Source organism: Sciurus carolinensis, chromosome 2, assembly GCF_902686445.1.
Source record: "Sciurus carolinensis chromosome 2, mSciCar1.2, whole genome shotgun sequence".
In the NCBI taxonomy this organism is placed as follows: Eukaryota; Metazoa; Chordata; class Mammalia; order Rodentia; family Sciuridae; genus Sciurus; species Sciurus carolinensis.
In genome coordinates, this window is record NC_062214.1 from 140,513,324 (window position 1) to 140,538,642 (window position 25,319).

Consider the following 25,319-nt stretch of genomic DNA (forward strand, 5'->3'; position numbering starts at 1 on the left):
CTTAGAAGGAAAACTGATAGTCACTGGTAGACTTCTTAAATAATTTGTGGCATGTCATTATTTTAATTGCCTGGATTTTTAGTTAAACCAAAGCAAAAAAAAGGATGAAACAATAAAAATTAAGTGAATTTAAATTTATCTGTAAAGCCAGTAATTAGACAAGTTGACTTCCAAGATATTTTTCAGTATTAAAATTAAATGTCTAATATGATAAGTTATAATAGATTGTTTTGGATTGACTGTCTTAAAAAGTTTTTCAGAGTGGGCATATAGCTCGGTGGTAGAGTGCTTACCTAGCATGAGTGAGGCCCTAGTCTTGATTCCCAGCACTGTGTGTGTGTATGTGTGTGTGTGTATGTGTGTGTATGCATATATAGGTGAATGAATGAATGAATGAATAAACAAACATTTCAAATATAAGTAGAATTAGAGGGTTGGGCATCTAGCTTAGAGTCTAGCTAGAGTGCTTGTCTAACATGTGAGAGACTCAGAGTTCAGTCCTCAGCACCATGGGGGGGGGGGAAAGAAATTGAAGAGTTCTATCATTTTAAAAATTAATTTATCATTCGCTTTAATAAATAACTTTCATGAAAACAGAAGAATGGCTAATTTTAAATTTATTTCACAGAACAGAGAATGTACCATTTCAAGACAAAGGTGAACTAAGAATTGATTAAGAAAATTTTCCTTTTCAAAGGGATGTTTAGTAAAAAAAATGTCTCCTAGTTTATTATTAAAATGCTCTTTGTAATTTTTAATTAGAAGCAGTAATGAGATAAAAATCAGATTAGCTTAAGAATTGAACACCATTATATATTTGCTGTGGCCCAAGTTTTTTTTTTTTTTTTTTTTTAAACAAGAGACAGAAGTTTTGTTTCATTCATTTTTCTCATGAATCCAGGCAAAATCCTTCAACAGAATGGTGCACATTAAAAAGAAAAGGGTCATAGAATAGTACCAAGCTTATCTGCTCATCATTTAGTGCCTTACCAAGCAACAATTGTTTGATAAGAGAGTAGGAGTTAACTTTGGTCAGTATATGAAACTCTTGATAAAGTAAGGCATGCCCATCTACAGTATCCATTGGCATCTATCCAAATATTCTCTGTAATGTGTTAGCTATTGTTCTAAATGTTCAGGTGACAGTTGTGAACAAAACAGACAAGTTCTGCTCCCATGGTAGCTACCTTCCGTTAATAATGGGCAAACACACTTTAACCAAGAAAACGTAAAAGAAAATTTAAATAGGTAGTAATAGTGGGTAGTTGAGAAAAGCTGCTTTGAGAAGTTGAATTTTGAACTGAGTTGTGAATAATGAAAAAAATGTGAATTTGGGGGAGAACATTCACTAAAGGAGACCAGTGCAAGTACAGCTCTGAATGAAAAGGAGTAAACTTTCACTTTGAAGAGAAGAAAGATGACCAGTATGGTGTAGTGGAGTGAGCACAGGAGAGAGAGGGTGAGTGAGATTAAGTAGAGGAATGGCCATGTCAGAGAGTCAGGATTTCATTCTAAGCAAATGGGTAGCCAGTGGGAAATTTTTACATGACCTGACAATGTATAATCGGAAAACCACTTTTATTTGTATGTGGAAAATGAACTGAAGGAGAGAAAAAAATGAAAGCAAAAGAATAAAGAGACTTAAAAATAGTATGACTAAAATAATGGTGGCCAGAAGAGATGGGAAAGAGAGAGAAGTGGATGGCTTTTGGGATGTATTTTAAAGTTATTAGCAGGTACTTCCTGATGGAGTAGATGTAGAAGGTGAGAGAAAGTTGGATCAAGGATGACTGAAGTTTTGATTTGAACATTTGGGGGAATAATACCATTTATGGAAATGGGAGAAACTAAGCAGGAAATACATTTCAGAGAGAATGAAAATCAAGAATTCTGTATTGCCATATTGAGTTGGAGATGCCTCTTTAGACACTCAAGTGGAGCTGCCAAGATGAAAGTTGTATGCATCTGGAACTTTTGGAGGGGGCACATTAGGGTTAGGGAAATAAATCTGGGTCATCAGCATAAAAGTATTTGTGGAGTGGATGATGAAATTACGTAACGAGTGAACATAGAGAAGCTGTGAAAACTTGCACAGCTTGTATCAAGTAAACATAGATATAATTTAAAATTTCAGTTTAGAAAACTTTGTGATGCATGTAGGAGGGTAAAAAGGAATGCCCCCATGAAGTGACTGAAAACTATGCCCTTCCTTTGTAATAAATTTAATCCTCAGAAGGCTTCTTCCGAGCTGAGCGTCCTCTGGCATGGTTTCCTCCTCTGTGGGTCAGACCCACAGAACATTTTATTTTAATTCCCTTTAATTAAGGGGATTAAGCTCAGAGTGAGTGAAAACGTTCCTGCTTAGATTTTATTAATCTTTTGCCATTATTCCAGTAAAAGAGACCTTATCAAAGGTAATGATCTGTCTCAGACCATGCTTTGCTGTCTCCGTTGCACACCATGGTTGTTTATTGACTTCTGTGCTGCCTAATTTTAGGAGACCTTTGCATTTCTTAGCAGGTTGTGCTATAGATATGTATTATGAACAGGCATCATAATTTGACTACATACAAAGTTAACCCCTCTCTCCGGTTCCCTTGAAAGAGTGTGAGTTAGGAAATCTTACATGGAGTGGCATTTATTGTCTCTCAAATGTGATAATATACTGGGAATGGGATTTTTCTTGTGTTAGGAGATCACTCCTAGATCACTTTGAGTAGCACAAACCATTTTAAACATTTAAAGTATTTCAGTACTTGAAAATAGACTTTTTTTTTTTTTTTTGCTACCAGGGATTGAACTCAGGGCACTCAACCACTGAGCCACATCCCTAACTCTATTTTGTGTTTTATTTAGAGAAAGGGTCTCACCTTTGCTGAGGCTGCTTTGAACTCTTGATCCTCCTGTCTCCGCCTCCCAAGCCACTGGGATTACATACAGGCATATGCCACCATGCCAGGCAAAATCAATGTTTAAGTATTTAAAAATTTTGTCTGGAATGCTCCAGTTACCCAGAACACTTCTAATGATGATATTAATATTTCTCTTATAATGCTAAATGTGACCAATATGTTACAAAATATTCAGGGGCAATAGAACTTGGCAATATTGACATTAAGATGATCTCTTACTGGGAAGTTTTCAGTTTGTCTATGTTCACTCGTAGGTAATTTCATCATCCACTCCCACAGATACTTTCAAAGCTAGTTTTTTCCCTAACATTAATTTTGACTTTTTAATCTGTATATTCTAATAAATAATATGGTATTTTGCCATGTTTAATTTGTATAATACATTATGCATTAACTTTCTATACCTATTGTCTCAAAACAAATTTAGTGATTAGGTAGAATAGCCATTAATACTCTTCTGTTATAGACAGAACTGGTCCTATGCCTTGGTTGGAACCTGGTCTGCATTTCAAAAAGAGAGAGCCTTAAACAAGTAGCAAACATAATTACAATGCCAGTGTCCATCTTTTAAATCCCAGCAGTTTCCTACCATTGTCAAATATCAGGTAACATTCAATCGCTTAATATCATCAAATATCCATTCACATTTTTTCAGTTTTTCTAAAAAAATTTTGTTTTGAGTCAGTACCTAAACAAAGCCCAAATACTATGTTTGGTTGATAGACTTAAATATTTTACTCTCTAGGTTTTCCTCTTCATTTCTTTTTTTAAACACACACACACACACACACACACACATTTAGTTGCAGATGGACACAATACATTTATTTTGTTTATTTATTTTATTTTTATGTGGTGCTGAGGATCAAACCCAGTGCCTCACATGCTGGGCAAGCGTTCTACCACTGAGCTCAGTCCCAGCCCTCTCTTCATTTCTTAATGAAGAAACCAGGTCATTTGTTCTGTAACAAATGCTGCTATGCTACAACTTCATGGCATCATTCAATCTTTCCTCTGCCCCTTGTTTGGTTGTAAATTAGTTATTAGCTCCGGAAACCTTATTTGTATTTTCCTTAAATATTTCTTTGTTATTAATTCTGAAGTTGTGTTTATTATTTCATTTTAGGAAAGCTTTCTCTTAGGACGTGATTAATTGCACTTTAGGCGTCTTTAATAACACTTCTGAATTCCTTAATAGCTTGGATTATGAAAAACTTAAGCATGTTTAGCCTCATGTTCTAGAAGGGCAAATTAATAGTCAATTGAAGTTAAACTTATGTTCTGTTTTTCAAATTGCTAAATATTTGTACTCACCTTACATTTTGAAATAGCTTGTCCTTAGGGTGTCTGTTTTATTTTAGTATTTAAAACTGCAAAGAAATCTTAAGATCTCACCCAGTTGATATTTTAATAAAATTATGCTTATTGGTATATTTTCAAGGAATCCGCTATGTAAAAAGGGACTTAATTTCCTTGTTTTTGAGGAAGGGTGTTAAAATAACCTGTTGGTTTTATTAATATTAGAGGAAGTCAGTTAGCTAATAATGTGTTAACAAAAGTGATTTGATCAACTAGCCTTTGAAAAATGTCCTCCATTTTTTGGATTCACAAATATAGCTGATAATATTTATAAAGGACAAAAATTATATATATCATAAGCACTTGAAAATCTCCAACAATATATTATCTCAGGTAAGTAGAGTTCTTAGTTTCAGTAATAATGCAACTATAAGGTAGTACCTATTCTAGTTTTATATCTTGTTATCTTGTCTAACAGTAGGTAGGCTAACCACATACCAAGTATGTATTTTTTCTTACTAAAACTAGGCAAAATAAAAATAGATGTTTCTGTTTCCAACATGCTTTTACATATACATATACTGTATATGTTATTAGACATAAATTCACATACCAACATGATCATTCTGTTGCTTTGTGATCCAATAGAATTAGTGATACACACGCACCAATACACCATGGGCAATTAATGTACTTCAAGAAATACAACAAGAATACTGGTATATGAATGTGGATAAAATTTTAACACTATGCATTCTAAAACTAAGTGGAAGAACAGTATTATCTGCTGAATTACACTGGATAGTCATTGTGTTTGAGAGGGGCAGCACAAAGATGGCATAATGTAGGGGTGCTGCCTTCTGGGTTTAAATTCTTCTCAGAATTGTGGGAGCAGGCTAAACTCTCCTGTTTCTTCTTTTTTTCTTTTTTTTTTTGTGGTATTGGGGATTGAACTCAGGGCCTCGTGCTTGCAAGGCAAGCACTCTACCAGCTGAGCTATCTCCCCAACCCTCTCCTGTTTCTTCTGTTGCTCCTCTCTGGAGGATATAGCATTTAAGGTGCCATCCTGGAATGGGAGGCTGGGCTCTCAATAGACACTAAACCTACCAGCACTAACTGTGAGAAATCAATTTCTGTTCTTTATAAATTATCCAGTCTCAGGTATTGTATTACAGTAGCACAGAATGGACTAAGACAGTTACACTTTAGACTCAGCCAGGATGATGAACCAAGTGGATTCATAAAGATGCCTTTATTGATAGATAACTTGTATTGACATTTTAAATTACAATTTTTTAAAAAAATATAGAAAAAAACAATGTAATGAATATCCTTTTAGTTATTACTTTAGAGCAAAATTTAACATTTTGCTGTATTTTTTAAAGAAAAAAGTTAAATAAACCCTCAAGTCCGCTCATACCAATCTTGCCCTCAAGTTCCATAGGTAAGCATGCTTGTGGAGTGTGAATATTTGTTATTTTTCAGTTAAATGTGTTGGTATACAATCTGTAGGTTTATTGTTCCTACCTTTAAAAAATACACATAAATAGCATCTTTGAATAGGTCCTTTTAAAGGATGGTTTTTAACACTTGGAGCCTATTCACGTTAGTAAATGTGTCTGATTAGTTCATTTTGACTACTGGGTAGCGTTTCACATATTAATATGCTACAACAGATTCATTGTTATTAATGGACACTGAGGTTGCTGATTTTTCATTACAAACAATGGAGAAATAAGCATGCTAGTTCTTTGTCATATGGGAAATATGAGCTGTAGCCTTCAAATTGGTGAACGTTGCCTCAGAACAGACTTTACGAGCAGTATGCAAATATACTTATTCATAGAATTTCACCTCCTGTATTCTTTCCATAGCTGTTCTGCCTAGGGATGAATTTTTGAAGAAGGTGTAGTAGGCGTCTTTTCCTAATCACCCAACTCCTACATTACAAAAGGAACTCTACCTCTCACCCAGTTCCAGACCAGTTGCAGTGCATGATACTAAGGTGTATAAATCTCTGGAGCCCCTGAGGGACAATTTAAAATATTGGGGTCAGTGCTGAGAAAGTGAATAACTCACTGCTTTTTTAAAAGACATTTTTTTATGACATTTATTTTCATGGTGGTGCTGAGGATTGAACCCAGTGCCTCACCACGTGCTAGGCAAGCACTCTACTACTGAGCCACAACCTTAGCCCTCTGATTGCTTTTAACCAGTCGACTTATCTAAAATAATTTTAATGGTAGATCAGTTTTATCCTCCCCCTGCCATATGGTCAGAAGTTCAAAGGTGTGCCATTGCTATCACAAAACATTTTCTCTTTTATTTACTTATGTATGTGAAAAAATATTTCTTAACACTTATATTCAACTCCCAGCTACTTGGGAGACTGAGGAAGGAAGATAGCAAGTTTAAGGCCGGCCTGGGCAACTTAATGAGACCCTATCTCGAAAATAAAAAGGGCTGGGAGTAGCTCAGTGGCAAAGGCCCCTGGGTTCAATCCTTAGTACTGAAGAAAACATTGGTTCTAACAAGTTTATAGCCAACCCAAATTTATATTTTTGATAAATTTTGTATTTAATATATATGAAAACTAAATCTAGGACAAATTTTAACAGTTTTGTGGATGTAAATTTTAAAATTATACATCGCTATGGTTTCGGTATGAGGTGTCCCCCCACAAGCTTCTGTGTTAATGCAGGAGGTAAAATGATTAGATTACAAAAGCCATGACCTAATCAGTGCTGTCGTGCTGGGGCTCAGACCCAGGAAGCTCAGCAGGTGGAAGAAGAAGCAAGACAGCAGACATGCTTTATTCAAAGGTGGCAACAGCTTCTAGCTTCAGGTTTAGCTCCCAGCCAGTTCCATTTTGCCCCAGTCAGTTCTATTTAGCTCCTCACGAGCCATTTCCATAGGCCCTTTTTATTTGCAGGCCAAACAAGGCACACTGCCAGCAGGTTACATAAGTGGGCATATGCTCACAAGCAAATGTTTATGACCTTTAGTACATACATTGAATCAGTGTTTCTGACCTTGACTACACACTAACAGCATGACCTTGGTCATAAACTAAAAACAGCCTGCTGGAAACCTCAGCAAGGAAGCCATTTTGGACCTGCTCCAACAAATGGATTTAACCCATTTGATGGATTAATAATTTGAATGGATTACTGGGTGGCAACTCTAGCAGGTGGGTCATGGTTGGAGGAAGTGGGTCACTGGGGGGTGTACCTTGGGGATTATACTTATCTTCCCTGGCTCCTCCTGCTCTCTGCTTCCTGGCCACCATGAGTGAAGCAGCTTCCCTCCACAAAGCCCTTCTGCCCTGATGCTTTGCCTCATCTCTAGGCCAGAGTGATGGAGTCAGTGGGCCATGGACTGAACTTCTGAAACTATGAGCCCCACATAAACTTTTTCTCATCTAGGTTGTTTTGTCAGTTTTTGGGTCACAGTGATGAAAAGCTGACTGACATAAATATTTTAAGTTTATATGCAAAAAGTTGCAGAAAATATATAGGCAGTCAATGAAAGACTCTTTAACAAAAGTATATTACTTTTTTTTTTTTTTTGCAGGGCTGGGGATCGAACCCAGGACCTTGTGCTTGTAAGGCAAGCACTCTACCAACTGAGCTGTATTCCCAGCCCCAAAAGTATATTACTTTATAAAAAAATTTAAGATGGGTCTGCTGAAGTGCCCAAACCAGCCTTGAATTTGTGACCCTCTTGCCTGAACCTTCTGAGTAGCTGGGATTAGAGATGTGCACCACCATGCCCAAAAGTAAAAGTGTATTAGGATAAAATGCTGTGGGATAGTTGGAAAGGTTACATGTAGCAGTCCTGTTTGAATGAGAAACCACACAGTTTAAATGGGAAATTTAATACAAATAATTCTTAACTAGGAGGTAAATTATAAGGTCAATATTTGGTACCCTAGGGATGAGGAAGGGCACCCAAAGAAAGACAAACTCCAGGGGTTCAGGCCCAGGGATAGTTCTGCAGGGCCTGAGCTGGTCTGGAGTTGCTTGGTAAGCAACAGGCAAGGTCCAGAGCTCAGGTGGGGTAGCGCACCAACAGTAAAAAGTGGCAGGGACCTGCACTAGGAGACCCAGGGCCTATGGGGGAGACACTTAACTGTGGAACATGAAGTGCCTCTAGTTTCTGCGTGGAAAGGCTGAAGGAAGGTCAAGCTGTAAGTTTCATAGAGGAACTGCACCTGAACCCTGACTGGGCAGGTTTCACCAGAAGTCAAGGTGCACCTACCCTGACCTGCTCCAGAGCCGAGAGAGAGCCTCTTCCTTCTGCTATGTCCCCTGAGTGTCCTTACCAAGAAATTAACTTTGTGCTCACTTTAGAACACTAAAAGGAATTGTTATTAGTATTTACTGAAGGATGCACTCAGGGTTAAAAGGCAATAAACTGATAACTGACATTATATGAGGTCAAGGAATAAAATGAATGATGTAAAATTTCCAAGTGATCAAGAGCTAATTCCTTTTTAATAGATGGATATTCCAATTCAAGTTCCAAATATTTTCTTCTTCCTTGCTAATACAAGGTGTCCTTGCCCTGTTTTTAAAAATCTTTCAGAAAGAATGATTTATTTTGTCTTGAAAACTCATTCATGATACACCTTCCATTATCTTTCCACAACCGACAACCCTAATTAGTAGACTGTACCAAATACCAAAGTGATGGCCCTCAAGGCTACCTAATGAGTCCTGGGGTGGCTGGGAGCCTGCTGATGCTTTCAGTCTCTGTTGAGTAGCAAGAGGGAAGCGGGGTCTCTTAGTGTGCCTTGGGTAGAAAGCAAACTCACACACTCATGACTCCTTGGCTGGATGAGTGCTGTACTGTGCTTCATGGACAAGGGTCTCCCCTTAAGAAGCTGGGAGTGTATGTACCAGGTGTCCAAAGGTCATGCAGGAAGCCTGTGTGTGTGATATGCCCCAGGCATAGCTGGTTTGGGTTGAGGGTGTTGGGAGCTATGCAGACGTCTGCTTGTGTTCATGTATCAGATACTTGTCTGTTGGTAACTAAGGTGTACTCTCAGTGGTGTCTCAACTAGTAGTAGGGTTATGTTTGGGAATCACAAATTACAGCTTCATCATTGTTTTGAAATACTTGTAATGAAAAAATTCATTTAAATTTGAAACTAATTTATAAGAAATGAATGCTATCTCTACTAAAGAAAGAATAACTGCTAAATTTCTTAAATTCCCATGTGGCATAATGAATCTCACTATAATGTATTGTAATGTACCAATAAAAATGTCTTAAATTCAGCTGTATATATTTTGGAATGGGAATCTCATGATTATAGGAGCTCAATAGAGTAGAGGAAGGAGATGGAGAGGGAGGAGAGGAGGGCATGGGGAAATACTGGGGAATGAAATCTACCAATTGATGGTCTGTTCATGTTTCAATATACCACAATCACTCACTCTCACACATACATAATTATAATGCACTAATCAAAATAATGAGATGGGAGATCAGTAATATAGAGCAAGTGGGTTGGGAAGGAGGCGAGGATAAGAGAAGGTACCTGGGAATGAGATTGATCAAACTGTTATGTGCATGTACAAAAATGGCCTAATGAATCTATTATGTATAATGATAATGCACCAATAGAAAATTCTCTGATGCCAGGACATGGAAATGGTTGGGAAGCACTGGTTTAGACAACGCTGTGTAGTCCTTGTCATTATTCACACCAGCTTGTATGTTACTCGATGAGCACTGCATTATGTTACTGGATTCATAAAGATCCATTTGGATTCATGTTATAAGCCCCCAGGAGGCTAGTTTCTGCATCCTTGTGTTCAACAGAAAGCACACTTCCTTAAGCCTCACTCCAGCAGCTCCCTAGCTTCTTTTATGTCTAGGATGGTGGGGAAACAGGACAGTAATTTACATATATTTCATATAGTTTAGTAAACTATGTTGAAACTATTTGGTACCTTTGTTCAATGACAATCTTGTATGTCTATGAGCTATCAGACTACCAACAGTTGAGAATTTCAGTGAAGAATCCGTTTTAGATAACCCAAGTCCAATTTTTATTTCAGAGATAAGGAAACAATCTCCAAGAGGGGTCTCAGCTCAAGCAGCATTAGAGCCAGAAAACAGATACCGAGTTTCCCAGTTAGAGCTTTACCACATCAACCTTCACTTGATTGCTATTCATACATAGTAAGACTTTCTTTTTTAATACATTGTGGGTATATTTAAAAAATATACTTAAACAGACTAATTCAAAGGAGTTTGGTGTATCCAAGAAATAAGGAATTGATAGGTCTAAGGACAATTCCTTTTTTCCCCTTTCATTGTACATCAGACAATGACAGTGAAATGTGCCAACCACTTGTCATCTGAAGGTTCTACCCAGGGAGGAAGAGTTAGAAATGAAGTGCTCTGAAAATGCAGGACAGGGCCAGGGAATGTCAGAAATGGATGCGTAAGCAGGTAGCCCTTGCAAAGGCACGGAGGTATGGTCTGGCATTGTGTGTGGTCTCCAGTGTTTATGTGAGGCAAGGAGAAGTTGCTTTTGGTAGAGGTGCTGGAAGTTCTCAGATTGTGGTTGGATAGGCACCTATGGTTAGTTTGAGAATTCCGTTCAGTGTATTTAACATTGTTTTTGTGGGGACTATGTCCAAATTGCCAAACCACCCTTGGAGGCACACCTGGAATGCAGACGCTTTGCTTTATATTATAGCCTCTTGAGAACAATTCTTTTTGAATAACGAATTCAAAGATGAGGCAATGCCTAAAAGAGTCAAAAATCTGGAATGATTAAGGAAAGATGGAAGAAGGAAAAGAAACCATTTTTTTCCCATAAATGAGAGCTATTTTTCTCAATAACCAAGAATAGAGATCACGACATCAAAGCAATAAAGGGCTTTATGAAGTATTTAATACTGGCAATTCTAAGTATTTTTGCATATAGTGTAAGAGTTTTAAAAAATAAGCTCCTATAGTCTCTATAAAGTTCTACCATATCAACAATGTGAGTACATAATTCACTATTTTCTGCTAACCAGTCTACTGTTTGCTTTTAAGTTTTTTTTGTCTATTTCTTTAAAAATTAAAACCCTCTACTCAGATTAAGATTTTTTTATGATATATTCCCAAATTTAAGCTTTGTTGCACCAGTATACAACAGTTGCTAACATGATTATATACTATGAGGATTACTGCAGTTTATTTAACACAAAGTTTTCATGCTTTATATACAATAAATTACAATGATCACTTTTTAATGCTTTATTCATTGATTAAAAGAATATACATTTAACATAAACCATACAACATCAGTCATCAGGTCAAACATTCAGCTGGTTTCCTTACAGTTTCTGTCAGGAGTTATTTTATCTGATCACATATACAAGATAAAATCTCACCACATCTGGCATTTACACACACTGTGCCAGTGGATTCACACTACTGATGTACATATAAAATCCGCATGGTATGTGCTCACTGGAGACAAAACAGTGCACACCTGTCAAAAGGTCATTTAATATAAGATGGTAAAACCATTTGTAAAACATATAAACTTTTTCCATAAATAGAATCATATCTGGACATCTGTTGCATAAATTGTGTTTCCAAAGCTTACAATAGAGCAGCCAGGTCTCAGCACTGCTGGGCACCCACGTTGGCTACTTACTTTATTATTGCAGACTGTCCTTTAACATTAAATGCACAACATTCGTACCACTTAAAACTGGGGTCAGGTGGAAGTCTCACAGAGACCACGTCTGTACCGCGGTTGCCCTGAACAGTTAAATTGGCTTTTAAAGCCTCTCAGATATAACAAGGTTTTAAAACATACTTCATGGAATGTTCTTCATGTATCATAGCAGCTCATACCTGTGATAGAACAAGCTTTCAGTTTTTCCTTTCTTTCCTTTACATTCACTATTCACAGTGAAACAGGTGCATGGTTTTTTTTTTCTTTTTTTTTTTTTTGCTTTTTTGTTTTTTTTTTTTTTTTTCAGAGTTCTGAGGTTGCTGACTGAGCCACAGCACAGCTGTGTACCACAGGTCGAAATTCGACCTTAAATATTACAATCTAGCAGTATCTGGCTGACCACAGTGGGCCGGCCCCTGCCAGCATGTGGGCACTTCTTCATTTAAATCTATTCTTTGGCAGCTGACACGCGTGCTGACAGAGAAAAATCCAGTGACTTGTTGCTAGGGATTTCACGACTAATGTCTGTTTGCAAACATGTTTGTTTACAACTCTATTTTGATCTTATTTAGGAGGTTTTACACTGAAATACAGTTTGTTTCTTCCTCCACTATTTGAAATCTGGGCTAAAAAGCTAACTTGAATGTATAATGCAATAATTGAATAAAATTATATCAGATACAGTCTGAAAAAATCTGACCATTTAAATATTCATGTTTATGTAAATGCATTTTTTTAAAAAAAGGATTAAGCAATGTTCTAACCTAGTACTATATGAAATTCAGAATGGTAATTGGTGATATCAACTCTAATGTAGGTAATGGAAGTTAAACTTGGCTTTCTGTTAAAGATACTCATTTGGGATTATATTATCTTCCTTTATTCCATTTCAAATCAGAATTAATGAAATGCTATTGGAATACAGAGATGCAGTGCATTGCATATAAATCCACCAGGCTAAGGATATATATATATATATACGTATAAAAATATTTTGGCTCCTGAGTTCTGAACTCTGACACACAAAGAATAAAAATGTCCAAAAGGCAGAGTAACTCAGTGAAAAACAAAGTTAGCCAGCAACCTCAGACAATCTTCAATTGTATATCCTTAAGGTTTGGTAACAATTCCATTAACCGTGAAAGCCCTATACATTGTCACTTTGAACTTCTAAACCAATACCCGACTACGTTCTTTGATCAAGAAGTAGAATATACATATATAATTCTATAAAGCTAATACTGATTAAACACAGCACAAAGGGATTAATTCACACTACTGAAAAAAAAAAACATAATAGGACCCTACTTGCATATGTAACCACAGGAATTGTACATTTAAAAAAAGCTAAATGTCTTCACTGAAGCGCTGCATCTCTCTATAAAAATGACGATTTGGTTCAGTGAAGACGCTGAGTGATTCAATGTCCATGACAGCATGCCAAGGTTGACCCAGACCCAGGGATACCTGCTCAATAAGGTTATGCACTGGATCCACATCCTGGTCGGCTAGTTCACCTTGGTCAAAATCAATGCTTTCTTCGGTGACTTCAAGCACTTTTAGATCAGAGCCACGAAGACGAGCAATGGCAATGAGGTTGTGTGCCCACACTGTGTAACCTTAAAAATAAACAAAAGACAATTCTGTCATTTTCTTGCATTTTATGTAATTTTTTAAATGTTAGTCTTTTTCTCATTTGATGCTTCTTGAGAAGTTTCAAATTTGTATCTCTCCCAATTGGTTCTTTTCATTAAAAATATACTGAAACTGGAAAAGGAAGCATGACTGTTTAGTCCTGGGGGGGGAGGGGAAGGCCAGAAATTTGATACTGTCTTAAAGAAGACCACAGTGTGGGGTGATAATAGGTAATAATCCTATTCTGACATTTCCTTCTGTAAAAGAGATGACATTTAAAGTTTAAAGTATATATAAATAAATTTTGGAGGTTTGCATAATGATGTACCACATGTACAAGGTTTTATTTCACATATATGTATCGATTAACAATACATAGTAAACTGGTATTTTCCATTTGTGAAAAATCATGTTGTGTGGTACTTCACAATCCAAAGAAATGAAGTGACACTTTTCGAGTTTGAAGATAAACTGTTAATCATCAGTAGCAAATACCAAGAGCATAAAACAGTCATGATATGATATGTATCAACTTTAGAATAATGGCTACCTCTGAGAAGGAATAAAAGGGAATGGATGGTGGAGGAGCTTTTCTTCTAACACTTTATGTCTTTAAAAAGAACGAAGTTTAAGAAGACTGAGGCTTAAATGAACTTTTAAATAACTTGGCATTCTGTATTCCCATTTTACCTGCCACTTTCAATACTGGTCTATTCTTTGCTACCTCTAATGACTGGTCAAATTATAAAAGAAAACTTGAAAAACAAGATATATACCCATTCCCACATATTAAGAGTATGCTATAAACAGTTTAAAAACTAATAAAATAGAGCTAACAAAACATTTAAAATATTATTATAGGCTATTTTGTAATTGGATTATATCAGAAAAAAAGTAAAACTTTTAGTTTTTCAGAACAGCAATTTTACTCAAATGAGAATAGTTCACATTAAGATGAATGGCTCCATGAAGTAATTAAAATGTAACTAACCAATGGGGGTCATCATTTGAAAAAACATTATTCAAACTAGTACACAGATACCTAGACTCTAAGAGATGAGGCAGTGAACATAAAAGAAACCATACTTGTATTATGCTTTTAAGTTGTCTTGTGATTAGAGGAAATATATCTATTGTTGGGGGATGTATATATTTTCTTAAGCTAAATTTAATTTCAGATGTCATGTGAAATACTATGTGGTAGAAGAAAAAATTAAGAGGGAAGCTGAAGCAGAATGTTTGGGATGGAGGTATGACTTTCACTTATAAGTGATATAGTTTATAAACTTTAAAAAGCTTAAGACTGCATGTCAATTTGTTGCAAGATTTCCTGATACTATAAAGGCCAGTGCCATCTTTTTACTGGCATAAATGTTTTAAGTGTAAAAAAATATTTTAAGTACAATGACAATATCAGATTAATAGGGGGGAAAAAAAATCACATACCATGAATGGCCAGAAGAGAGAGCTTTGTGCACCTCCATGCTAATAAAACCAATGGATCTTCATTTCGGTTGTCACTAAGATCTGGAAAACCAGACGTGTCTATCACATCATTCATCAATATAAAATGAGTGAGGAACTTGTCATACTGCCTGGATATAAGATCAACAATGGCCCCTGAAACACAAGTGATATAGCTGTCAAAATGAATCCTCTCTAGTGGTATACTGGGTTTCAGAATCTTTAACATATCTTCACTCTTGATATCAAAAGCCATTATATAGACCCGAAGGCTGGTGCTCTTTCGTGACAGGGCTTTCCAATGGTCATCATTCGGCATGTTGTCCAGAGACTTGTGCATCACAGAAACATTGTGGACCAGGAGAGATAGTCGCTGCAAAGGCACATGGTTGCTATCAGTTAAGACTCTTGCCATCTCAGCTGTAAAGTCACAGAAATCCAGGGCAAGTGAGCGCAGATTCACAAATCGTTCTAGTTCAACTGCAGTGATAAGAGTGCTGTTACCAGGAATATTGTTGTCCAGTAAACTCAGGTGCTCCATGGTGTTGGCAATAGAGTTAGAGAGAGATGACAGTGATGTTGGAGTTACTATTTCCAGCATAAACCCACAGGACAGCCATTTCAGTTGCCTACTATTACTCAGTATTTCTTCAAACAGCTGCTGAATTCTATAAGGAAAACACATGCCACAATGATCTCACTAACATTTAGCTACAATCTTTTAATATTGACTTTTAAAAATAGGAAATAAATGGCATGCAATGTTGAGATATATTTTCCTTCATCAATTAGTTAACTTCTACTCAACCCACAATAAATCCCACTAAAATTCACATTAACCTCTAATGAATAAGATATATCAAACATATAGATGTATAAACATGTAAAAATATGTTCCTTATCTGAGGAAAACAGAATTTTACATAAGCATAGTAGAAAAGACTGATGACATACAAGACAAGCAGGGAATTAATAGTTTTAAGTAGCAATAATTATCCAGCAAGATATTTGATATCTTAAAAGATTTATGGCATGGAATGACACATGATCATTGTATTTAACACATATGTGTCTTATAGAAAATAAAAAAGTTACTTTTCTGATTATTTTTATAATTTTATAGTAAAAACTAGAATAAAATATATAAAAAGTAATATATTAGTATAAACCCCTGTCCACTACATAACTTACTGTTTAATTTTTTTGCCATCAGGGTCTGCCTTGCTGAGGTATGTGTTTGACAAACTTCCTTGCTGTTGCAGAACACTTATGTCTCCAAAAAGACTAAATTTCTGGAGGTTCCTATAAGAAAAAGTATTTAAAGTGATTTTCTAAATGATTAATACATAGAATCATAAATATTACAAATAATAATTTGCAAAAGGGATAACCTAGAAAAGTTTACACCCTATAATTATTTAGAATTCAACTAAATACTTTCAGTATTCTATATACATAAAATACAAGGCAACATGATATGGGAAAAACAGCATAAACTTGAATGAGGACTTGGGTGTAAAGGTTGGTTCGTGAGTTCAATTTTTATTTTTATTAGTGTGTTACAATTACATATAACATTGGGGTTCAATGTGACACAGTCACACATGCACATAATGTGCTCCATTTCATTCTCTAGCACCTCCCCTCTCCTCTATTCAACTGTTCTCCCAAATAGTTTTTCAATTAGTACATTATAATTATACATAAATGTGAGATCCACTGTGATATATTCATATATGCACACACCATAATTTGATCAGTTTCATTCCCCCGTACCTCACCTTCCCCTCTTCCCTCACTGCCCATCCCTTTCCTCTACTCTACTGTTCTCCTTCTGTTTTCCTGAAACCCCTTTTTTCCACTCTAGCTTTGTCTATGACAGAAAACATTCAACCCTTGACTCAATATTTAATTAATATGGAAAATCTCTTAATGTGCCTAAGACTCAATTCTTCCTCATTAATAACTATACCTACCTTATAGAGTTGGAATGAGCAACAAAATGACATATGAAGAACTGTACAAGCTCTAAGCTTTATACAGATGCTAATCATAACATAAAAATTCTCAAACTAGGTAACTTAGTCAACATGTTAAGTGGTCAAAGGTGGGGCTCTGCCCTGATCTCAGTAAGAAATTTTCTTTGACTAAATCTAAAGAGACCCTTCTCTAGTTTTTTTTTTTTTTTTTTTTTTTTTTTGTGGTGCTGGGGATCAAACCCAGGGCCTTGCGCTTGCAAGGCAAGCACTCTAATGACTGAGCTATCTCCCCAGCCCCCTTCTCTAGTTTTATGGTTAAATATATAGCTTTTGATTAGTGGAGGTTAAAAAAAATATGAAAAAGGGCTGGGGATAGAGCTCAGTTGGTATGCCTTGCAAGCACAATGCCCTGGGTTCAATCCCTTGCACTGCCAAAACAAAACAAAACAAAACAAACAACAACAACAAAAAAACTATGAAAAAATATTTTAGCTTTAAATAATTTCAGCTATAAGACATACTTTTCTAATAGTAAAATTCTAAGTTAGATAAAACTAATATTAAAAACTCCTAAATGGCAATCATCACCAACTAGAGATCCCATTTTATAACAGAAAACAAAGGGATAACTTTAATATGAAATGTTTAAATATAAATGAAAATATCATTTTATAATATGTCTCATTTTCCCAAATTAACAACCCTGATTTCACTGAAAAGCCTGATCCTAAAATTCAGTTTAAGGAATAATGACTAATTCATTTACTCATTAACTCAAATATCGCTTGAGGGCCAACTAAGTGCCAAGTGCTGTGCTATATATTAGGGATACGATAGTGATCTAGTGCTATGAAGGACAAGACCATGTGGCCATACATCATGAGAATATCTGACACTGTGTTAAGTGAGAGAAGGTCTCCTGAAATAAAATGAATCTTAAGGGTAAGTAGGAGTTAACCAGGAGAAGAGTTACAGAAAAATGAAAAAGTATATGCAGAGCCCCTGAAGTTGGAGCAAAGTGAGCTGAAAGAATCCAGAGTGATTGGTATAGAGTGATTACAAATAAAATGAAACAAGGCTGTAGATATAGGTAGGATTCTATGTCAAAGAAACAAAAAAAAATATTTCTGCCTTCACTACAATAAGCTGCCCCCAAATGGTTTCAAGCAGAGAATAACATAATTAAATTTGTATATGGAAAATATTACTATAACCTTAAGGGAACAGCCTGTTAAGGAGGGCAGAGCCACAGCAGAGGGACTAGTTAAGAGAGTATGTTAGTGATTAGAGATGTGAGGTAATGGCAGCCTGAATTGTTTCTGGTGGTGGAGAGAATAGATGGCATGAGCTTTATTTAAGAGGTAAAATGGACAGGAGTGGGTGCAGGATTAACTATGGGAAGTAGGAAAATAATCAAGAGTACTAAATTTTCTGAGTTGTGCGACTACACAGATGGCAGAGCTTTTCACTTGGATAGAGACTACTAGGAATGAATCAAAAATTAATCAGGCAATTGTGTGTGTTTGTGTGCTGAGGTGGTGGAGTAGCTAGATTATGAGCTCTCTTTAGTACACACTGAGCTAGAGGTGCCTTTGAAATAAGATTTTCTAAGCTTAGAAATAAAAATCAAAAAGGAAAATTTTGACTATATAAAAATGAAAAATGTGATATTCAATGACATACTTCACTAAAAAGGGCATTCCAACATAGTGAGAAAAAGTGAAATAAATGCTATTTTTAGATATAATAGAATACAATAGGAATCAAGAAAAAAATAAAAATCCAACAGTAAACGAGAAAAGGTTATAAAACAGCCAATGTAGAGTATGTCAAGGAAAACATTCAAAGGATTACTAATAGAAATAATGTAATTTTTTTCTTGACCTTTAAAAAAATTTCAAAATTAGTCACCTTAGTAACTCAAATAAGCTTTCCATGTGTTGACTACAGAAACTATTCTTAAAAAAATTTCAAAGAAAGATGTAAAACAAGTGTAAAAATCCTAGTTTTCCAGGGTTGGGGTTATGGCTCAGTGGTAGAGCACTTGCCTTGCATGTGTGGGGCACTGGGTTGGATACTCAGCACCACATACATAAAAAAAAAAAAAAAAAAAAAAAAAAGGTACTGTGTTCATCTACAACTAAAATTTTAAAAAAGCTCTAGTTTTCCATTGAAAAGGATATGAAGCTGCTTCTGATAGAATGGCTACCATATCAGACTCCAAAGGATACGTAAGTACAATATATCTATGTGTGCTTTTGAATGATTTCCCCTTTTATCCTTTATTCTAAATTCTCTACCATTCATAAATTATAAGGAAGTTACATTGTTTCTCATAATCCTTTCTAAAAAGAAAAATTTAAAAAATGAATGTCTGGTTTTGGAAAATTCAATTTCTAATAATATATAGCTAGGAAAGTCATACAATCTCTATATTTTCTCCCTTCAAACTCGATTTCCACTATTGTATGTCTGCAACACTGTTCTGTGTTATTAAAACACATTATGGAGAGACTTATTTCTTCTCCAAAGGATTAAAGAACTGCCCACCCACTATAACTAAAATATTGCATAAGATATATGATTCAATTGTTTTCAGACACTGGACAGTAAGCATTATAGGACTGTGATCCCTGAAAGATGGAAAAAGTGAGGTGAATGCTATGCTTGCTGATTCAGATCATGGACTGGAAAGAATTTGAAGGTGACAATACAGGGCATGGAAACCCAATTTATATTCTTAAATGTTTCCTTTGTTGTGCAGAAGCTTTTTAATTCGATGGCATCCCACTTACTTATTCTTGGTTTTATTTCTTGAGCTGTGGGAGTTGTATTAAGGAAGTTGGTACCTGTGCCAATGTGTTGGGAGCGTTGTCCTCATGTTTTCTCCTAGCAGTTTCATTGTTTATGGTCTAATTTCTAGGTCTCTGATTCACATTGAGTTGATTTTTATGCAGGTGAGAGGTAGGGATCTAGTTTCATTCTTCTATATATGGATATACGGTTTTCCCAGCACCATTTCTCCAGAATGTTTTTGGTACCTTTGTCAAGGATCAGGTGACTATATTATGTGAGTTTATTTCTATGTTTTCTAGTGTATTCCACTGGCCTTCAAACTGCTTTTATGGCAATATCATGCTATTTTTGTTACTATACCTGTGTAGTATATTTGAGACTGGGTATTATGATGCCTCTGGGCCTTGCTCTTGCTGCTCAGAATTGCTTTATTCTCTTTTATTCTATATGAATTTGAGGATTCCCTGCCCCCAATTCTGTGAAGAATGTCATTGGTATTTTGATGGGGATTACACTGAATCTGTGTAACAGTTTTGGTAGTATGGTCATTTTGGTAATATCAATTCTGCCTATCCAAGAACATGGGAGGTCTTTCCATCTTCTAAGATCTACTTCAGTTTCTTTCTTCAGTGGTGTATAATTTTCATTGTAGAGGTCTATATTAATTCTGTCTATCCAAGAACATGGGAGCCCTTTCCATTTTCTAAGGTCTTTCTCAATTTTGGTTTTCATTATAGACATCTTTTGCCTCTTTGGTTAGATTTATTCCCTTTTTTTAGGCTACTGTGAATGGTATAGTTTTCCTGATTTTTTTTCTCAGCAGATTGATTACTGGAGTATAGAAAAGTGAGTGATTTATGTATGTTCATCTTGTATCCTGCGACTTTGCTGAACTTGTTTATCAGTTCTACCAGTCTTTGATAGAATTCTTAGGGTGTTCTAAATATAGAATCATGTCACCAGCAAACAGAGATTATCTGGCTTCTTTTCCTATTTGTATCCCTTTAATTTCCTTCATTTGCCTGATTGCTTTGGCTAGAGTTTTAAGAACAATGTTGGATAGGGGTGGTGAGAATGGACATCCTTGTGTTGTTCTGATTTTAGAGGAAATGATTTCAATTTTTCTCTATTCAATTTGATCTTGGCCTTGGATTTGTCATTACGTAGCCTTCAAAATGTTGAGGTAAGTTCCTTTTGTCCTTAGTTTCTCCAGTGGTTTAAATATAAAGAGGTGTTGGATTTTGTGGAATGCTTTTTCTCCATCTATTGAGATGATCATGTGATTCTTGTCCTTAACTCTATGTATGTGGTGAATTACATTTATTGATTTGCATATGTAGAACCTACCTTACATCCCGGGGATGATTCCCACTTGATCATGGTGTACTATCTTCTTAATGGGTTTTGGAATGTGGTTTGCCAATATTTTATTAAGGATTTTTGCATCTATCTTAATCAGCAATATTGGTCCAAAGTTTTATTTCCTTGATGTGTTTTGGTTTTGGTATCAGGGCAATACTGGCCTCATAGAATGAATTTGGCAGTGTTCCCTTTCTATTTCACAAAATAATTTAAGGAGGGTTTTCATTAGTTCTTCTTAAAGGTCTAGCAGAACTCAGCTGAGAATTCATTTGGTCCTGGGCTTTTCTTTGGAAAGATTTTAATTGTTGCTTTAATCTCATTGCCTGATAGCTTGTTTAGGTTTTCTATATCCCAATGGTTCAATCTGTGTAGGTCTTACATGTTTAGAAATTTATCCTCTAGATTTTTCATTTTTTAATATAAAATTTCAAAATACTAATGATCCTTTACATTTCAAAAGTGTTTGTCTTGATATTTCCTTTTCCAAATCTAATTTTGTTGATTTGGTCTTATCTTTTTGGTTAATTTGGCTAAATCTTGCTTATCTTTTCAAAGAACCATTTGTTGCATGATCCTTTGTATACTTTATTATTTTCAAATTTTTAAATTTTAGCTCTGATCTTATTTCCTCTTTTCTACTGATTTTGGAATTGGTTTGTTCTTTTTCTAGGGATTTGAGATGTAAAGTTAGGTTTTTAAATATTTTTAATGTAGTAACTCAATGCTATAAACTTTCCTCTTAGAACTGTTTTCATACTGTCCCAAAGATTTTGATATGTTTTATCTCTATTCTCATTTGTTTCTAAGATTTTATTTTTCCTCTGATATCTTCTATGACTCATTCCATTTGATTGCATTTAATCTATAAATTTCTTTTGATAACATTGGCCATTTTGAAGATGTTAATTTAATCTACTCATGAACCTGGTCTGTCTTTCCATTTTCTAATGTCTTCTTCAATTTTTTTCTTTAGTGTTTTATAATTTTCATTATAGAGGTCTCTCACCTCCTGAGTTAGAGTTATTCCTAAGTATTTTATTTTTTGAAGCTATTGTGATCGGTAGTTTTCTTGATTTCTTTGTCAGCAAATTCATTTTTGAAGTATAAGAAAGCTACTAATGGATAAAGAAACTGTGGTATATATACATACAATGGAACATTACTCCGCCTAAAGAATGATAAAATTATGGCATTTGCAGGCAAATGGATAAAACTGGAGAATATCATGCTAAGTGAGATAAGCCAATCTCAAAAAATCAAAGGACGAATGATCTCGCTGATAAGCGGATGATGACACATAATGGGGGGTGGGAGGGATTAGTGTTAGGGTTAGGGTTAGGGTTAGGGTTAGGGAGGGGGGCAAGAAGGGAGGAAGGACTGTATAGAAGGAAAAGGGGTGGGAGGGGTGGGGGGAAGGGTAAAAATAACAGAATGAATCAAACAACATTACCCTATGTAAATTTATGATTACACAAATAGTATGCCTTTACTCCATGTACAAACAGAGAAACAACATGTATCCCATTTGTTTACAATAAAAAAAAAAAAAAAAGAAAGCTACTGACATCTCAGGCTGTGGTTGTAGCTCAGCAGTACAGTACTTGCCTAGCATGTTTGAGGCACTTTTCGACTCTCAGCACGACAAATAAATAAATAAAATAAAGGTCCGTTGACAACTAACAAAAAGTTAAAAAGAAAAGAAAGCTATTGACTTTGTATGTTGATCTTGTAACTCGCTACTTTGCTGAATTTTATGATCACATCTGGAAGTCTTCTGGTAGAGTTTTCTTGGGTCTTTTAGGTACAGAATCTTACCATTAGAAAACATAATTTTGACTACTTTTCCTATTTGTATCCTTTCAATTTCCTGATTGTTCTGGCTAGAGTTTCAAAAATTACATTGAAATGGAGTGGTAAGAGTGGACACTGTGTCTTGGTCCTGATTTTAGAGAAAATGCTTTCAGTTTTTCTTTACTTTTAAGATTTTTTTCTTTTCTCCTTTTTCCATTAAGTATGTGGATGTGTGACTGTGTGTATGTGTTTTAGCTGTACAGACTTGCTCATGAATATCTACATTTATATTATATTTATACACATATAAAGACAAATATTTTTCCTTTTCACATACATATATATTTTCTTTTAATTTTTATAATTTTTCCTTTTTAAAAAATTTCCTCATCTGTGTTATTCCACCTTGACTTTAGAGGGGTAGGAGTTTTTGTTTATTTGCTTCAGTTTTACTTTTTCTGTTTTGTCTTTTGTTTTTATTTCTCTTATTACGCCTCTCCCTTCAATAGCCAAATTCACTTGTTCTTTCTCTCTCCTTATTTTATTTCTTTTTAAATTATTTTTTATCTCTTTTTTTTCATTTCTTCTTTATAGCCATCACTTGCTACCTCTCTCCTGCTTTGAATATTTTAACTTTCTTTTTCCTTCCTACACCATTTTTTCCTTAATGAAATATAATTTTACTATCTTTAAGACCGATTTAGTTTATATACTTCCTGCCTCTGTCATTTATATTGTTTGGGTACTTAGAAGGTATAGTCGACACATGCTGTGTACTTTAATGCTAAATGTAGTTTATAGCTGTTTACTGTGGTTGCTTTTGTTAAATGCTGGCCTTGTCATTCCCCTTTTTGTGGTAATTAATAGTGTACAAGTTTAGTAGGCTCTGGGACATTTATTCTAATGCTCGACATTGATCATTATTATTATTGCTGTTGATTGCTTCCCACTTTTCTGAGAGGTGTGAAGAAGCAATAGGTACACTGTGAGTTCACAGAGATTCCAGGTTGAACTACACCCAAACTCTGCAAAGTGACAGCTTACCTTCCTCTGCACAAAAACTAATCCTATTCAAGTTTCAACAATGTTTTTTATTTGTTTGTTTGTTTTGGTATCAGGGATTGAACCCAGGGGTGAGTAACCAGTAAGTCACATCCCTGGCTCCCTCCCCCGCTTTTTTTCAGAGTCTTGGTATGTTGCTAGTTGCTAGGGCCTTGCTAAGTTGCTAAGGCCTGCTTTGAATTCATGATTCTCCTCCCTCAGCCTCCCATGTCTCTGGGATTACAGGTGTGCACCACCGTGCCCAGCTTCAACAATACTTTTAACACATAGGATAGGGAAACAAAACCCACAAACCAATGATTAGGCCCCAAACAGGAATAACAAGAGGAGGACATCAGGTCTCACTCTTGGACATCAACTCCTACAATTAAATCAGAGAAAGATTCCAAAACAATGTTTGAGGAAAAAAACCCAGTATTATAGTTTCTGTATGTGAATTAAGTCAGCAGTTCTGAAGCAGCAAACTGAGAGGCACTGGTGGTTGAAACTTGTAGTTACACTGAGTATGTGTTTTGAAGATAATATCAACAACACAGGACTTCCTACAAAAAAATTAAGTGCACACCAAAGAACTTCCTCACAAGAGTAAGAGGAATTCATCTCAATAGACAGAAGTCAGAAACTGCAGAAAACATGAGGAAACAGGCAAACAAGTCTCCCCGCAAAAGTTTCAATCCCCCAACAAAGGTATAGGCATACATGGAAGGGGATGAAATATCAGAGAAATACTTTAAAAAATGGAATATTACGGGGTTGGGGCTGTAGCTCAGTGGCAGAGTGCTTGCCTAACACATGTGAAGCACTGGGTTCAATCCTCAGCAGCACCACGTAAAAATAAATAAATAAAATAATTCTTTCCACCTGCAAAAAAACAAAATAAAACAAAACAAAAAAACCCAGTAGAATGTTAAAGTAATTAGTGAGTTAAAAGAAAACCTAAGAAACAAATTAAGGAACAAATTAAGAGATCAGTTACACAAGGCTTAGGACCATTTCAATAAAGAGATAGAGATTACAAAAAAAAACCAGTCAGAACTCCTAGAAATGTGAGACACAATAAATCAAATAAAAATTCACTTGAAAGCATCACCTACAGACTAATTACATAGAAATCAGAAACAAAATACAAAGACTGACAGAATGTCTTGAAAAACAAGGTCCAATCATATACTATTTTCCAGAGACTCATAGGCAAAGATCTCCACAGACTAAAAGTAAAAGGATGGAAAAAGACATTACATTCAAATGGAGCACGGAGATCAGCAGAAGTAGCTATTCTCATGTCTGACAAAACAGATTTCAAGCAAAAATTAACTAGGAAGGAAG

At 35.5% G+C, this 25,319-nt stretch overlaps 1 protein-coding gene and 1 non-coding gene across 2 annotated transcripts in view; both read right to left on the reverse strand.

Moving 5' to 3' along the window:
- Positions 1-7,779: 7,779 nt before the first annotated feature.
- Trnav-uac (transfer RNA valine (anticodon UAC)) lies at positions 7,780-7,854 on the reverse strand. Its single transcript has one exon. It is a non-coding gene; the product is annotated as a tRNA-Val (tRNA).
- A 2,453-nt stretch (positions 7,855-10,307) lies between these two features.
- Fbxo33 (F-box protein 33) overlaps positions 10,308-25,319 on the reverse strand; it is a 38,215-nt gene continuing 23,203 nt past the window's right edge. The window contains exons 2-4 of the mRNA XM_047538629.1: positions 16,195-16,305; positions 14,986-15,671; positions 10,308-13,523 (exon numbers count right to left, since the gene is read on the reverse strand). Coding sequence (XP_047394585.1) covers positions 13,252-13,523; positions 14,986-15,671; positions 16,195-16,305 — 1,069 coding nt within the window. The 3' untranslated portion in view covers positions 10,308-13,251. The remainder of the gene's footprint in view (positions 13,524-14,985; positions 15,672-16,194; positions 16,306-25,319) is intronic.